At 35.3% G+C, this 14,748-nt stretch overlaps 2 protein-coding genes across 3 annotated transcripts; one reads left to right on the forward strand and one right to left on the reverse strand.

Annotated features, from left to right (window-relative positions):
• Positions 1–45: 45 nt before the first annotated feature.
• On the forward strand, positions 46–4,560 carry LOC107780053 (bifunctional riboflavin biosynthesis protein RIBA 1, chloroplastic-like). The gene is given in 7 exon segments (NM_001325296.1): positions 46–95; positions 945–1,323; positions 1,424–1,645; positions 2,554–2,876; positions 3,493–3,622; positions 3,880–4,176; positions 4,297–4,560. Coding segments are annotated over 7 exon segments (1,665 nt in total).
• Positions 4,561–8,094: 3,534 nt separating this feature from the next.
• LOC107780054 (limonoid 21-O-acetyltransferse-like) lies at positions 8,095–13,827 on the reverse strand. 2 transcript variants are annotated; one of them, XM_016600576.2, is made up of 3 exons: positions 11,138–12,264; positions 9,504–9,570; positions 8,095–9,415 (listed from the first exon to the last, which is right to left on the reverse strand). In XM_016600576.2, exons 1-3 carry the CDS (start codon positions 11,699–11,701, stop codon positions 9,138–9,140), a joined length of 909 nt encoding a protein of 302 aa, XP_016456062.2. In that variant the 5' UTR covers positions 11,702–12,264; the 3' UTR covers positions 8,095–9,137. The 2 variants fall into 2 exon arrangements, with proteins under 2 accessions (XP_016456062.2, XP_075094857.1); XM_075238756.1 differs by lacking the exons at positions 8,095–9,415; positions 9,504–9,570 and adding exons at positions 10,314–10,998; positions 13,426–13,827 and having other exon boundaries at positions 11,138–11,417.
• Between the last annotated feature and the right edge of the window lie 921 nt (positions 13,828–14,748).

A 14,748-nucleotide genomic window follows, 5' to 3' on the forward strand; every position in this document is an offset into this window, starting at 1 on the left:
CCTAAACCTTTCTGAAATCTTATTGTTTTCGTTCAAACAACATTAATGGCTTCTATCAACATTTCTCTCTCTTCAACATGTTTATCTCGTTCCGAGTAAGTTTTTCTTTGCTTATTTTCCAAGAATTGTGTTTTTGCAACTGAGCTGTATTTCTAATTTGATTTTGGGGTTTTGTAGTCCTTCTACCGGATTCATTCTCTTTTTTGGGCATGTTTAATTTGGATCAGTTTGAGGACTTTGTTCTTATTATGTGAATACACTGTGGATTCAGCATCTTTTGTTTGTGCAAGTTATGCTGTTGTTTTTGTTCAACTTTAGAGAGTTATCTGCATCAATTAGTTATACAATTTTAATGCTTTTAAAGTCTCCTTATATTTGCCTTTGTCATGGAATTTTTTATGCCTTTTTGTTTAGTAAGGATTGAGGCTTAATAGTAGCACCTGAAGCAAGATTTAAAACTTTCCTGCAAAAAAGGGGGTTTATTAAGTTTTTATATGCTTTTATGTTTTTGGGCTTATATGGGGAGAAGGAGTAACAGAACTCTTGAAGGTGTCAAGAGTCCACAGTCGCTTTTGCATAGATGATTGTTAGATTTTTAGGAGATTTAATATGTACCAGTATCAGAAAACTTATGTACAGACGATAACAATTGGTGTATGTTGATGATGTCTTTTGTTTAGAAAAAAGGTTTAGTTTTGTTGCTACTTCTGATCTTACTTTAAGCAAATAGATTTTGGATAGCACAGAGAAGATGCTAAGCAGGAAAATGGATATGTAAAATTTATTCAGGTGTAGCATATTTAGCAATGCAAAAACTTACTAAGATCAGTTATTGGCATCAGCTTAGTTTATAATGTTCAAATCTTTCATGTGGTTCAGCATTCAACATTCACCCGTTTAAATATCGATTTTTCATCTACCTGATTTGCTCACTTTTTTTGTAGAGCATTAAAGAACTTCAAGTTGTTCAATGGACTGCACTCTGGAGATGTATATTCTGTTAATGGGGTCTCTTCAGAGTCATTCATACGGCTTAATGCTAGAGCACACTTTACCATCAAGAATGATTTTAAGATTAAATCTACATTCTTATCGAGTGAAGGAGACGCCCTTTCTCAATCCAGGGGTGACAGTTCTCTGTTCAGTAGTCTATTTACTGGAACTGAGACTCAACCTGATGCTGTAGCCTTTGGAACGCTAGCAGCAGATGTTGTTCCCACAACAAATGGCTTTCCTTTAGATAATGATGAATTCGATTTGGATCGGCCGACACAAGGTTTCTCATCTGTTCCTGAGGCCATCGAAGACGTTCGCCAAGGAAAAGTAGGTTCTTAAACTTATCAAAAAGAAAAAAAGATGGTTCTTAAAATTCATCAAAAGCTTGTCTCTCATGTTATGTAAACTAAGTCAATCCATTTTGCAGATGGTGCTAGTTGTAGATGATGAAGACAGAGAAAATGAAGGGGATTTAGTAATGGCTGCATCCAAAGCTACACCAGAAGCTATGGCTTTCTTTGTGAGGCATGGAACAGGGATAGTGTGTGTGAGCATGTTAGAGGAAGACTTGGAGAGGTTACAGCTTCCTCTGATGGTAAACGATAAAAAGAATGAGGAGAAACTTTGTACAGCATTTACAGTCTCAGTGGTATGTATTAACTTAATCACTCACCTTTGCATGTCTCTTTGTTGGAGGAGGAAAATTTACTTGCTTATTGGCAGGCTAGTTCTCATTTCAGAATCTGGATTAACATTTCCAAACCTCCCTGATACATAAGTTGTTTGATTTCTAAAGCATACGACCCAAAGAAAGAAAGAAAGATGTTATGAATTTTCTGCTATGAATTTGTTACAAGAGTTAAAAAAATGCTTATTAGTATTATTTGTGGGCAGTCTGTAGATAGAAAGAATACTACCTTAGTGCAACACCATAATTGCTGGGATACATAAGATATGTAATTAGCACCTCATTAGCAAGTATTCGTGGTGACCTCAAGCTGACTTCGACACTTCGTGAATTCAGAAAATGAAAAAGTAAATATGTGCAAAGAAACTTATCAAATGTGTTCCCTATTTTAACATATCAAATGAATCACAGTGGATTTGTTCTGTTTTGAGAGATGAGGAGAACAGAAATTCTAAAATTTACGTTTAACTTGTATATGCAAGCATGCCTTCTTTGCTTACCACTTTCCTAAATGCATTAACTTTAACTCCCAGTCAATGCCGGAATACTGTGTTTCCCCAGGGGATATTTTAAGGATATGGTCTTGCAATTCTTGCAGCTGTGTGGAGTACAACTATCTTTGTCTTCTCTGTTTTACTTCTACATTTGCTAATGGTAAACATGTAAACCAACATACTTAAGGCTCATTTATTACAAACATTTACTGCTAGCATTTAATTTCTTACTGGGATTCTGAGTCAAAAAACTTTTTGAGAATTATTCCTCGTGTGTGCTTCCTCTTGCTGCTGGTTGTCCTTTTAGCACCCTAGTCTAGTAGTATCCTCTTAAATTGATACTTATGGAGTATTGATGGTAAAACAATCACACAGGATGCAAAACATGGAACAACTACAGGGGTGTCTGCTCAAGATAGAGCAACGACAGTACTGGCACTTGCATCCGGAGATTCGAAGCCTGAGGATTTCAACCGACCAGGTCATATTTTTCCTTTGAAATACAGGCCAGGTGGGGTTCTAAAACGAGCTGGACATACTGAAGCTTCTGTGGATCTAGCCATGTTAGCTGGCTTAGACCCCGTTGGAGTAATATGCGAAATTGTGGATGAAGATGGTTCCATGGCCAGATTGCCTAAGCTTCGTCAATTTGCAAAAGAACATAACTTGAAGATCATATCAGTTGCTGATTTAATCAGGTAGTTAGCAGATCTCCTTCTGATTTCATTAGGAATCGTTGTTTCTGAATAATTCCTTGGTGCTTTATTGTTTTGTCCTTCTGTAACTTGATGACTAGATACTTCTGATGGTTCTGAAGTGAGAAGCTTCTTTTTATTTTTACTTTGGATCTATTTTCTTTTTAGCTTCATCTTTCTTTCATCCTAACTGCATAAGAAATTATGCAAAAGTTCATGCCCCTTATCCCTTGAGAGAAACCAAGAGCTGTGTTAAAGTTCTATTTTGATGGCCAGGAGCTCCAAGCTGTAATAGCTTCCTAATTATGAATCCACATTGTGTTTCTAACTAAACAACTTCTAAAAATGTTCTTTTTCCCTGCTTTTACATCAGTCAGTTCCCCTTTAAGTCGATAGTTCTCTATGTTGAATAAGAAGTCTACTTTTGATTTTTTTCTCTTTTGGTCTGCATTTAGCTGCACTAATATCTTAAAATTTGTTAGATGTGACTTTCGTTGTCCTTGCTTTGTCCAGCAAGCCAGTTTGCTTGAAAGCAAGCATTCTTTTAGCCCCTCTTCCACTTGTTTCTACTACATTAAATTTTTGGTATATCATCTGACAAGAACTTCCTTTTATACAGATATAGGAGGAAAAGAGATCAGTTGGTAGAGCATGCTTCTGCTGCAAGATTACCTACTATGTGGGGCCCATTCACTGCCCATTGCTTCAAGTCAATAATAGATGGAATTGAGCACATTGCTATGGTTAAGGTGAGCACCTTTGGGGATATTCTCTCATCTATCTTCAGCAGTAATCACAAAACTAGGTATATCTAGTAGAAACATGAGGTTCCATCTTTTTTCTTAATTGTAAAGGGGAAGAGCACGTGTGCTATTGTATCTTACACCATCTTACAGTTTGGCATCCTTGTAGCAAATTTATATTAATGCAAACTATGGTAATATCTAATTGGCAAAGTTCGTTTCGTGTTTGGGACTGATTTTGGACGAGTTTGTGGAATGAACAGGGAGATATTGGAGACGGCCAAGATATTCTTGTCCGCGTACACTCAGAGTGCCTCACAGGAGATATATTCGGTTCAGCCAGATGTGACTGTGGGAACCAGCTGGCGCTTGCAATGCAACAAATTGAGGCTGCTGGCAGGGGGGTTTTGGTTTACCTCCGTGGTCATGAGGGTAGAGGAATTGGTTTGGGTCACAAACTTCGCGCTTATAATTTACAAGATGCTGGACGTGATACTGTCGAAGCAAATGAAGAGCTTGGTTTGCCCGTTGATTCAAGAGAGTATGGGATTGGTGCGCAGGTACTTACTTTCTATAAAAAAAAAAATCTGGTGTACATATGAGCTCTTTCTGCATCATGCTGTAAATTGTATGTAAATCTACGTATCATATAGCAAAGCTAAACTTGTATCCTTCTGCAGATGTTGAGGGATCTTGGTGTTCGAACCATGAAGTTGATGACAAACAATCCTGCAAAATATAGAGGGCTTAAGGGTTATGGTTTGGCAATTTCTGGTAGGGTCCCACTTCTGTGTCCCATTACAAAAGAAAACAAGAAATATCTGGAAACAAAACGTGCTAAAATGGGCCATGTATATGGGTTGGACCTTATTCGCCCTGCAACCAGCACCAGCACCAGCACATCAAATGGTAAACCAAGCGCGGAGAATATTTCTACTATATAGAATTCATAACATATTAATGTTTCTAGGCTTGGGAACTGATAAGATGTTCTTGTTGGTGAACAACTTGCTGGAGACATAGCAATCACCTGGATGCAAACTCGGGATACCATAACAAATAATTCATATCTTAGTCATAGTTTTATTGCTGCTTGTAATGGAATAATGATTTCTTGGTGAAGATTATGTATATGGACATTCTTCTTGTCCTTAAATGTATATTAGCATTGATAAGAAAGTAACGCGATTCACTTTGTCCTTGGTCCCATCTCAAGGGTTAGTGAAAAGGAGGAAAAAGACATTGAAAGAGAGTGTATTTCTTGCATTGCTGAATGTATTTGGAATCTTGCTATAGGCTGTAACGCTTGGTAGCAACTTGATGTTAATGAGTCATTGTTGGCAATTTAAACATGATGGATGTTGGTTTGATTCCTTTTACTGATAATAAGTAGTTAGCTGAACCTTAAAGTTGCCCAAAGATGATGCAGCAGCATATTGGTATTTTGAAAATTAAAAGGTGTTCGTAAATAGGCTTAAGTGGAGAATTTTTTCACTTTCAAGGTGTGTTTGGTATGACGGAAATGTTCCCATTTTTTGCTGTTTGGTTGCACAAAATAGTTTGGAAAATATTTTTCTGAAATTGGAGAAAAATGACTTTCCTAGAAAAAGTTAGGAAAACATTTTTCAAAAACTCCACTTACCCTCACATCTAACCCCCAACCCCCTTCACCTCTCTCCAAAAAGGTTTTTTCTTTTTCTTTTTTTTTCAGATTTCAGTTTTGGTTTTTTTATTTTTCAGTTTACAGGTTCGAAATTTTACGAGTTTCAAAGCTATAAGCTCGGAGGTTTATGTGTTTGGAAGTTTGCGGGTTTAAAAATTATAGAGTTTACGTGTTCGAAAGTTTAGGGGTTCGGAAGTTTATGGAATTTGTGGGTGCGAAAGGTTGTTAGTTCGAAAGTTTATGGTTTCATGTTTATTGTATCTAAATTATTTATGAATACTCTTGAGAAGTTATTTTCCTTAATTTGCGTACCAAACACCGAAAAATGAGTAAAATTACTACTTGTTTTCCACGGAAAATATTTTTCATTATACCAAACACACCCTCAGTTTAAAGAGCACTTTTTCTTTTTGTTGCCAAGAATTGATCATCCATATATGTGCCAGAGGGGCATATGACTAGGGTAGCCCGGTGCACTAAGTTTTCGCGATGCGCGGGGTCCGGGGAAGGGCCGACCCATAAGGGTTTATTGTACGCAGCCTTACCCTGCATTTATGCAAGAGGCTGTTTCTACGGATTGAACCCGTGACCTCCTGGTCACATGACAGCAACTTTACCAGTTCCGCCAAGGCTCCGCTTCAGAGGGGCATATGACTAGCCAGAAGAAAAGACAAAATAAGGGAAATGGAAAAGGGTCAAATATACCCCTCTACTTTCATATATTGTCTATATTTAACCTCTGTTATACTATCAAACCAAATTTACCCCTACCGTTATACTATCGGGCCAAATTTACCCCTACAATTAGCAAACTTTTAAAAATACCCCTTGATTTGTTAAATAATCCAAAATCTCCCAAATTCCTTTTATTTAAATTACTTGTTGTTCTTTTTGGTCCATTATTTTTGAAATAATTGGCATTTACCTGCTTTCTGAATTAGAGAAAACAAAATAAGAGAAAATAATATTAAATAATAGAACCGAATAAACAAAGTATAGTAAATTGAAAAATCTAAATTAGGTAACTTTTCTAAATTCTAAAAGTATTTGCAACATCCAAATTTTAATGAATTCGTTGCACCAAATGTATGGAGACTTTGCAATTATTAGTGATTGAAGTTGAAGTTCCTCGAAGACTTTACATTGTCTAATTCAACTTTATTTTAGTTAAATGCCTACACATTTTGTACTCTTAAGTTAGTCGATCGAACTCTATACTAACCAGACAATGACAAAATATATTTGAATATACATGTACATACATGATGATCAGTTACGCGTAATACACAATAAATAGATCCACTAAATTCTACGGTATGTAAATGATTGAAAAATAAATAAAATTTTAAACCAATTTTATTTATTACAAAAAGAGAAATGGGTGCATTGATAATAAAAGGAATTATGAATAATTTGTATAGTCTATTAACTTTAGCATTCACATCAATAGTAATTTTTGAAATTAAAATAGTGGACCAAGAAGAACAACAAGTAATTTAAATAAAAGGAATTTGGAAGATTTTGGATTACTTAACAGATCAAGGGTTATTTTTAAAAGTTTGCTGAGTGTAGGGATAAATTTAACCCGATAATATAACGATAAGAGTAAATTTGATCCGATAATATAACATGAGTTAAATTAAGATAGAAGGGTATATTTGGCCATTTTCCCTAAGTAAAAAGAAATGAGACACAAAGGGGACTTTCTTTAAAAGTTGGTCATTGGTTAGAATTGGATGCCACAAATTGGAAGTGGTCTAATCCTTTCACATCAAGAAACCTTACGCGGGGAAAAATACTTATTTATGTCATCAAAGTTCAAACCATAAATTAGCGTGAGAGTATATATCGTTTAACGGTTAAATGATAACGTTTAATTAATCATGGTTAAAATTTCATTGCACAGAATACGAGTATGTTTTTTCCCCCCTTTTGTTACCTTTTGTGATAACGCTGATACCTTTCCATGCGTTTGATGGAAGTCATGTCCGAGCAAGCACCAACATAGTCTCCATCTCTATTTGCACTTTGCAAATATAATAGTCAAGGGAGTGAGCCGAGAGTCTATCGGAAATAGTCTTTCTATCCCAGAGTAGGGATAAGATCTGCGTACACACTATCCTCCCCAGACACCACTAGTGAGATTATACTGAGTTGTTGTTGTTGTAAATATAAAAGTCAAGTTTACTTATCAAAATGAAGTCACATATTTTATATGCGCAATGAGTTTTGCACAAGTTGCTCTTTAAGTAATTATTGTTGTTTATTGAACTCCAAAACTATGGAATTGATTAAAATGTGACGTCTAACTACCAATGCAAGGTGCCTAACTAATAGCAAGGCATTTGGCTACTAGGGTTTGGCTCTATAAAATATGTAATATGGTGAATTTCGAAAATCTCACATCATGAAGTAAATAGGAGGAGATAAGTTTTTCAGATACGTGAAAGCGGGACATGAGTGAATTTTATGGAAAAAGTAAAGGTTGCCTTAAACTTGGAGTTGTGCTAGTGAATTTAAATTCCTTACAAAAAATATGTTTTCTTTTGTCATCTATTTAATGGTGACATACCGTAAAATGAGTAAACTTCTTTGCATTCTGGTAAAATATGTTACACATTTTAGCATGCCTGCAAGATATTTCAAACCATTCAATTCGGATGCAATTCTCAGAGCATGAACAACAGAAATGAAGTGGCAAAAAAACCACTTAAGCTAAATCTCAATTATCTTAATATCTAAACATCAAACTCAAAAAGAGAAAGATTAGCCAATTACTAAAGCTAAATCTCAGTCCCTAAAAAGGCTTAGCAGGTTCTGGATCAATGTAAGCAATTTCTTTATAGGATCCCAAACAGCAGAAAAATAATTCTGATGAAAGAGAACACTTAAAATTTGGAACACCAGTTACAGACCATAAACAATTGTCAACTGGACAAATGCAGTTTCAATTTATCCAATTTGAGGAATCAAATGCTACTTCTGAAGTGGAGGACAATATGTCAAAATGTCAGGGTCTCTCTCGAATTCAGTCATATCATTCTCATTCAAACCTAACCATGCTTCTATTCCATCACCATCTTTTGTGTCAAACAGACTAATTAATTCCATAGATCGATCCACAGAGCTCACTCAGAATGGCTTTCCCCAGCCAAAGTCGGCTTCATACCAGGGGAATCTGCACCAACTAGTCATAGCATAAATGTCCATTTTGTCTTTCTGACCAAACTTGTTTGAAAATTCTGTGTTATTTTTAACAACCATAGAGGTAATATCATCGATGCTTGCCTTACCAATGCCTACAGATGTGTTCCTTGATGCATTTCCTACCAAGTTAACAAAATCATTCAACTCTGTTCTTGATTTGTTAGCCTCGAGAGTAGCAATTCCAGACATCAAGAAATTCCCTAGAGCATGTTCTGTAGATGTTATCTTTGATTTTCCCCTCAAATTTATGGGAAAGAATAAAGTAGAGTCCCTTGATTGTCCATGTTTGGATGTGGAAATGCCCACTAGAATTCCATATTAACGACATAACCACCACCACTCGAGTAGGTTTTGTGAATGTGGCACTTGAGCCAATTTTGTCTTTCAGCTTTGCTATTGCTAAAGCATTAAACACAAACCTTCCTCTGGCAATCTTAGCGCCTCTGTTGGAAGGTGGTGAAGGCTGAGGTACTGATAGCACTCTTGTGGGAAAGAGCGATTGCAAGTGACCGAAGCTTGAGAGACAGCCCTTTGTCGTTCCTGTTTGGCTAATGTGTGCCCATTACGTGACAAATGTTGCTAACGTGAAAGCATCTGCTACGATGTGAGAAATTTGTATTCCAATGAATAGGCCTCCACAATTGAATATGTTTACTTGGATTCCAAGTAATGGGCTTGATGGAAGATCTGTTTTTGGAAGAAGATCATCCAAAAGCTCAACCATGGAAGAATCGCATTGACTTTGGTTTCAACATATTCAACACCTTCATCATTGCAGTGAATTGAGAGGTCATCTTTTCTAAATCTTCCTGCTAGAGGGTAAAACTTGGCTAAGGTCTCAGCCAAAGATTTTTGCAGCTTATCATATCTTTCAGTGTTTTCTGCGCTGTTCCATTCACTGCTCGGCAAGTAGAAGTAGTGGAGTAGTACTGGTACATAGATACGACGAGCTAGCTGATCAAACAATGCAAGATTGAGGAACCAAAGGTGGTCTGGGGTAGGAGTTGAGGGCCTTACCGTTTTCCTTGTCTGAATTTGAATCTCCAACTTGGCCATAAGGATTGACTTGACAACCTGAAATCCACTACAGAAAAAAAGACAAACAAAAAGAGCTCTGAATTTTTCTTAATAAGGAAATATCTAAAAATAAAAAGGGGCAAAATTTCTGGACTAGAGTTCTTTTTATGTTTTGTTGATTTCTGAATTTCAAGTTGTTCTTAAAATATTCCTCAGTCAACAGGTTCTCTTACAGAGGCCTAATCCCATCCTTAGACATGTTCCGCATTTCATCAACTTTGTACTAGTTGGCATTAGTTTATTCCCCTCGTTTGTAATGAACACGACATAAATTTCATAAAGAATTTAGGTGCTTTAATTATCATGTTTTGAATTTGCTCATTACAAAGGAATCTCATCCACAATCTCGAAAATATTCATGATGCATGTAACTTTCCTACAAGAGAACATGTGATTCAAACAAGGTAGATTAAATTTAGGTGCTTTAATTATCTTGTGCTGACTTTTCTCATTTACAACGGATTATTTCCAATCTCCAAAATATGCAACTGGCATGTATATTTACTTCAAGAGAACCTATAATCCATAGAAAGTGGATCAAACTCCAGCCATGGCGAAACCCAAAGCGGTCAAAATCACACTTTGCTGGTGATACTACTAGCTCCACTTCAAGCTCTCACGAGCAACAATTATTCAATGACTCAAGCTTCACAGTAAATGTATTTTCAATGAATTGCTGTATCTTTCATTCTACTGTTATGTAAAACAACATTACCTGTCCTGATCAGTTCTAATATAAAGAAAGGCCAGAGAAAAATAACAAAGTCAACAACTTGCTACGATGTGAATTAACTGTTTTTAGATGATTTATTGCGACGAAATAAAAGTACAAATGTCTTTATCACGTTCAAGTTCATACATGTCTTTCTCATTCAAAGACACCCATGCTTCAATTCCGTCACCACATTTGCTATCCAACAGAGTGATCATTTCACAGCAGCGACGTGCACTGCTAACCCAAGAAGGCCTTCCCCAACCAAAGTCAGCATCATATGCTGGTAACTTACTCCAACTGGTACATATAAATGCATCAATGCCGCTGTTTTTCAAAAATCCTTCCTGTTCCTCTTTAAAAGTCGTAGCTGCTAACAAAGAAATCTCCTCACTACTTGCTTTACTAATGAACTTGGCAGTGTTTCTCACTGCATTGGACAGCAGTGGTACCAAATGAAACCATTCTAATATATTCCCCGTTGGAGTAAAGCGAGCAATGAGTGTAGTCCAAGAGTTCCCAAAAGCATTTTTGGATATGGGAACAACTGCAGTTCTTCCCCGCAAGTTAATAACAATGACTAGTAAAGAAGGCCGTAATTGGCCATGTATGGCTTGAGCCATACTGATTAAAGCCTTCCATATGACAGCAGTCACCAATGTCACTCGTGTAGGTTGGATTTCTCGGTCAGTAGTTGCATTTTCCTTGAATAACTCTTCAAGTCTAGCAATATCAGACCCGTCAAACAGAAATCTTCTCATTACGATTTTCACTTCCATGTATTCAGCAAGTTCAGGAATGTTTTGAACCATAGAGTTTTTAAGTTAAAACAATGAAGGAACGGAAAAACTGGGCACAGTACCTTATTGATATTCTCTCCTTGATTTGCTTTGGCCCATCCATTGATGAATGAAAGGACTGTGGAAGTATCTGCAACTTTGTGGGAAACGCACACCCCAATAGCAAGTCCTCCGCAATAAAATAAAGTAGTTTGGATAGTCACTAATGGACTAGTGGCAGAGTCAGCTGGACCAACTTCTTGTGGTAAAAGTTGATCCAAATTTTCAACATCAAGTCCTTGACGAAGCAACTCAGCTAGTGTCCCATCAACTTTAGCTTCTAAATATTCAACACCTTGGTCGCTGCAATCAATAAAGAGATGTTCTTGATCTTTGACAAGTCTACCAGCTAGTGGGTAAAACTTGGATAAAGTGTGGGCCAATGGTTCCTCCAATTGTGTAAGTAATTGAGAATTATTAGCAGCTTTGTTTTCTCCAATGTTGTTATAATAGAGAATGATCTTGATATGATATGAAGGAGCAAGTTGATCAAATAAAGATAACTTGAAGCTTTGAAGATGCTTTGGAGTTGGATTTGAAGGTTTTATTAATTTTCTTGAAACTATATGGATTTTTGGTCCCATCATTAGTGCATCAAACTTTGGAAGAATGAATGATCGGTTAGCTAGGAATAAATCTGTTATGACTATGGTTAAAGATGATGAATTAAAAGGATTTGCAGAAGATTTAAAATATGGTGACCATTTGGCGTAGCAGCCCGCTCCCGCATAGCAAGGCGACAATGCTGGCTATAATATTTAATTTTGTATAATAATGTTTTAGTCCCTCAATTATATGAAGTTCTAATTCGATATGTAATTTCACTTTTGATTCCTCCAATAACAATTTTTTGACAATAAAAAGGATTTTTAAATATCAGATTTTTAAATTGGAAAAGGATCAAATATACCCATGTACTTTCGAAAAAGGTTTAAATATACCATTCATTATACTATGAGTCCAAATATACCCATGCCGCTATACTTTGTATTCAAATATACCCCTCATTTAAACGGAGGGACACATGTCATCGTCATGTTGACCAATTTTAAATATCTCCTAATTAATTAAAAAGACTCATACCCATAACCATACCAATTACTCATACCCGAAAAGCAATTTTCTAAAGCAATTTTTTTTGTAAAAACTAAAGAAAAAAAAGGTTCAACAAAATATTTTCATTTTTTAAAAAACTAATGCACCTGTAGTCCACTACTTTAGGAAAGTCTTTTTTTTAGTTTTTAAAACAAAATCTTTTTTTTTTTTTCAGTTTTTACAAAAAAAATATTTTTCAGTTTTTTCAATTTTTTTTAAAGCAATTTTTTTGTAAAAACTGAAAAAAAAAAAAAGATTTTGTTATAGAAACTGAAAAAAAAAGAGTGGACTACAGGTGCATTAGTTTTAAAAAAACGAAAATATTTTGTTGAATCTTTTTTTCAGCTTTTACAAAAAAATATTTTTCATTTTTTTCAGTTTTTTTTAAAGCAATGTTTTTGTAAAAATTGAAAAAAAAATATTTTGTTTTAAAAACTGAAAAAAAAAAAGACTTTCCTAAAGTAGCGGACTACATGGGTATTAGTTTTTTTAGTTGAATCTTTTTTTTTTTTTCAATTTTTACAAAAAAATTGCTTTAGAAAAATACTTTTCGGATATGGGTAATGGGTATGGTTATGGGTATGAGTCTTTTTAATTAATTAGGAGATATTTAGAATTTGCCAACAGGACGATGACACGTGTCCCTCCGTTTAAATGAGGGGTATATTTGAACCCAAAATATAGCGACATGGATATATTTGGACTCATAGTATAACGAAAGCTATATTTAAACCCTTTTCGAAAGTATAAGGTTATATTTGGCCCTTGTATTTAAATTAGTTAGGCCAAAAATTTATTTTTATGTATATATACCGAGTATAACTCCTATCCACCTATGATGGATTAATCTGCAAATTTCCATCAGGTCCTCAAACCTCATCATGCTTGGAATTACAACGGAAACCAAAAATTAACTTGAAATCAGTAGCTAGACAAACTGTGAGGATTCAACATTAAAGCGAACTCTGAAGCAACATAAAAGTTTGTGCGAAGATGAAGAATTTACAGTCATGATAAAAACACAGAAAAGGATATCACACCGTAAGTATTGATGATCTTTCAACAACTCAATTCAATAAAAGAATGTACGTCTAAATATAAGATAAAGCAGTTCTCAAGTCAGTTGCTCAGTTATGTTGGGGAGAAGTTGGAAATTCCCATCACGGTAACGCAATTTCAAATTGGTTTCTCTTCTGATATTCATACAAAAACTTACCTCACACATATGTGCCATTTGTCAGAAACCTGATGATGCTCGTCAGATGTTTGATGAAATTCCGGAGTGAAATGTAGTTACGTGGAACGCATCAATCACAGAGTTCTAAGCATAATAGGAAGTTAAGGGAAGCACTTATTAGTGTTTTGAGAAATACTAGTACTAGCTTATGGGACTAAACTAGGAGAGGTCAAAAATTGGGGTTTTATTAGCCTGTTCTTATTTGGGTGCTTTAAATCAAAGGTAGGTGGATCCATAATTATATTCTCTTTTACTTGTTTTTCCTTTAATATTTGAGTTTTGCACAAGATAGCTCCGATACCACCGTTATATAAAAAATAAAGAAAAATTGGACGCCCTTTTCCAAAAAGTTAAGTCAAAAGCTTTGATGGATAAGTTTTGGTTTGCATATCCTCATCATGTTTGGAATAAAGCGGGAACCCAGAAATGACACAAAGTACTGCCTTGATTTTTCTTTAATCAAACTTTAGGTGGTTTCTTAACACATATAAACTTGAAAAACCTAACAGAGAACCGGTAGATATTTTTAAGACTCGTGAATTTTAACCTTGATAAGTACATAAAAGTTAAGCAAAGGTCAATATAGTCGTCGGTCTAATTACAAAAATGATTAACCGATGGGGAATCATTTTATTCCCCGCGAAACTATAGAAATCAAATCTTTTCCATAATTGTTTATCACGATGGTTTGAGTAGTTGTCGAAAAAGCCACTGAACGAATGAAGAATGTCAGAGAACTTTTCTATGTTTTAAGTTAGTAGAGTTGAACTTCCTCTCTGGAGATTCATGCTCAGATTTACCAAAGTTTACGCTAATTTCGGTCTTATTAACTACTCCTTTAATGTTCGTGTGATCATATCCTAACAAGTAGAGGCAGATGCTTATTGATATTGTTCAATAATATGTATTAGGGGTGTCAATGATTCGGTTCGGTCAGTTATTTTATATAATTTGTACCATACCAATTTTTCGATTATTCTATTATGTGTAATCAAAATAAAACTTTTCAAAACCGTCCCAATCATGTCGCTTTCTCTTCGGTATCGGTACGAATCGTTTAATTTTTGATATTTTAAATGTCACGTAAAAGTCACTAGTAAAAGTAGAATGCAATAACATACATACTTTTATAGGAATTAGCAAAACTCTCTAGACAGTTTACTGTTTAAATAGTGATGAATTAAGAAAACATGAAAGATGACCAGAGTATAGATCCATCAACTACTTTACAATAACGTAAAAGAAACTAAGTAAAGATAAAGAAAAGATAAATCACACGAGTAGAAAGATATTAACTGTCAC

Source organism: Nicotiana tabacum, chromosome 19 (assembly GCF_000715075.1).
Source record: "Nicotiana tabacum cultivar K326 chromosome 19, ASM71507v2, whole genome shotgun sequence".
NCBI lineage: Eukaryota > Viridiplantae > Streptophyta > Magnoliopsida > Solanales > Solanaceae > Nicotiana > Nicotiana tabacum.

What these genes read in the sequence shown, in the direction of transcription:
- LOC107780054 (XM_016600576.2), bottom strand. Translation starts at nt 11,701, where the DNA reads ATGATGGGACCAAAAATCCATATAGTTTCAAGAAAATTAATAAAACCT. An exon ending in AAGGAGAGAATATCAATAAG is followed by an intron (nt 9,571 to 11,137) that starts GTACTGTGCCCA and finishes TTTTTTCTGTAG; the next exon opens with TGGATTTCAGGTTGTCAAGT. An exon ending in AAATTCAGACAAGGAAAACG is followed by an intron (nt 9,416 to 9,503) that starts GTAAGGCCCTCA and finishes TCTATGTACCAG; the next exon opens with TACTACTCCACTACTTCTAC.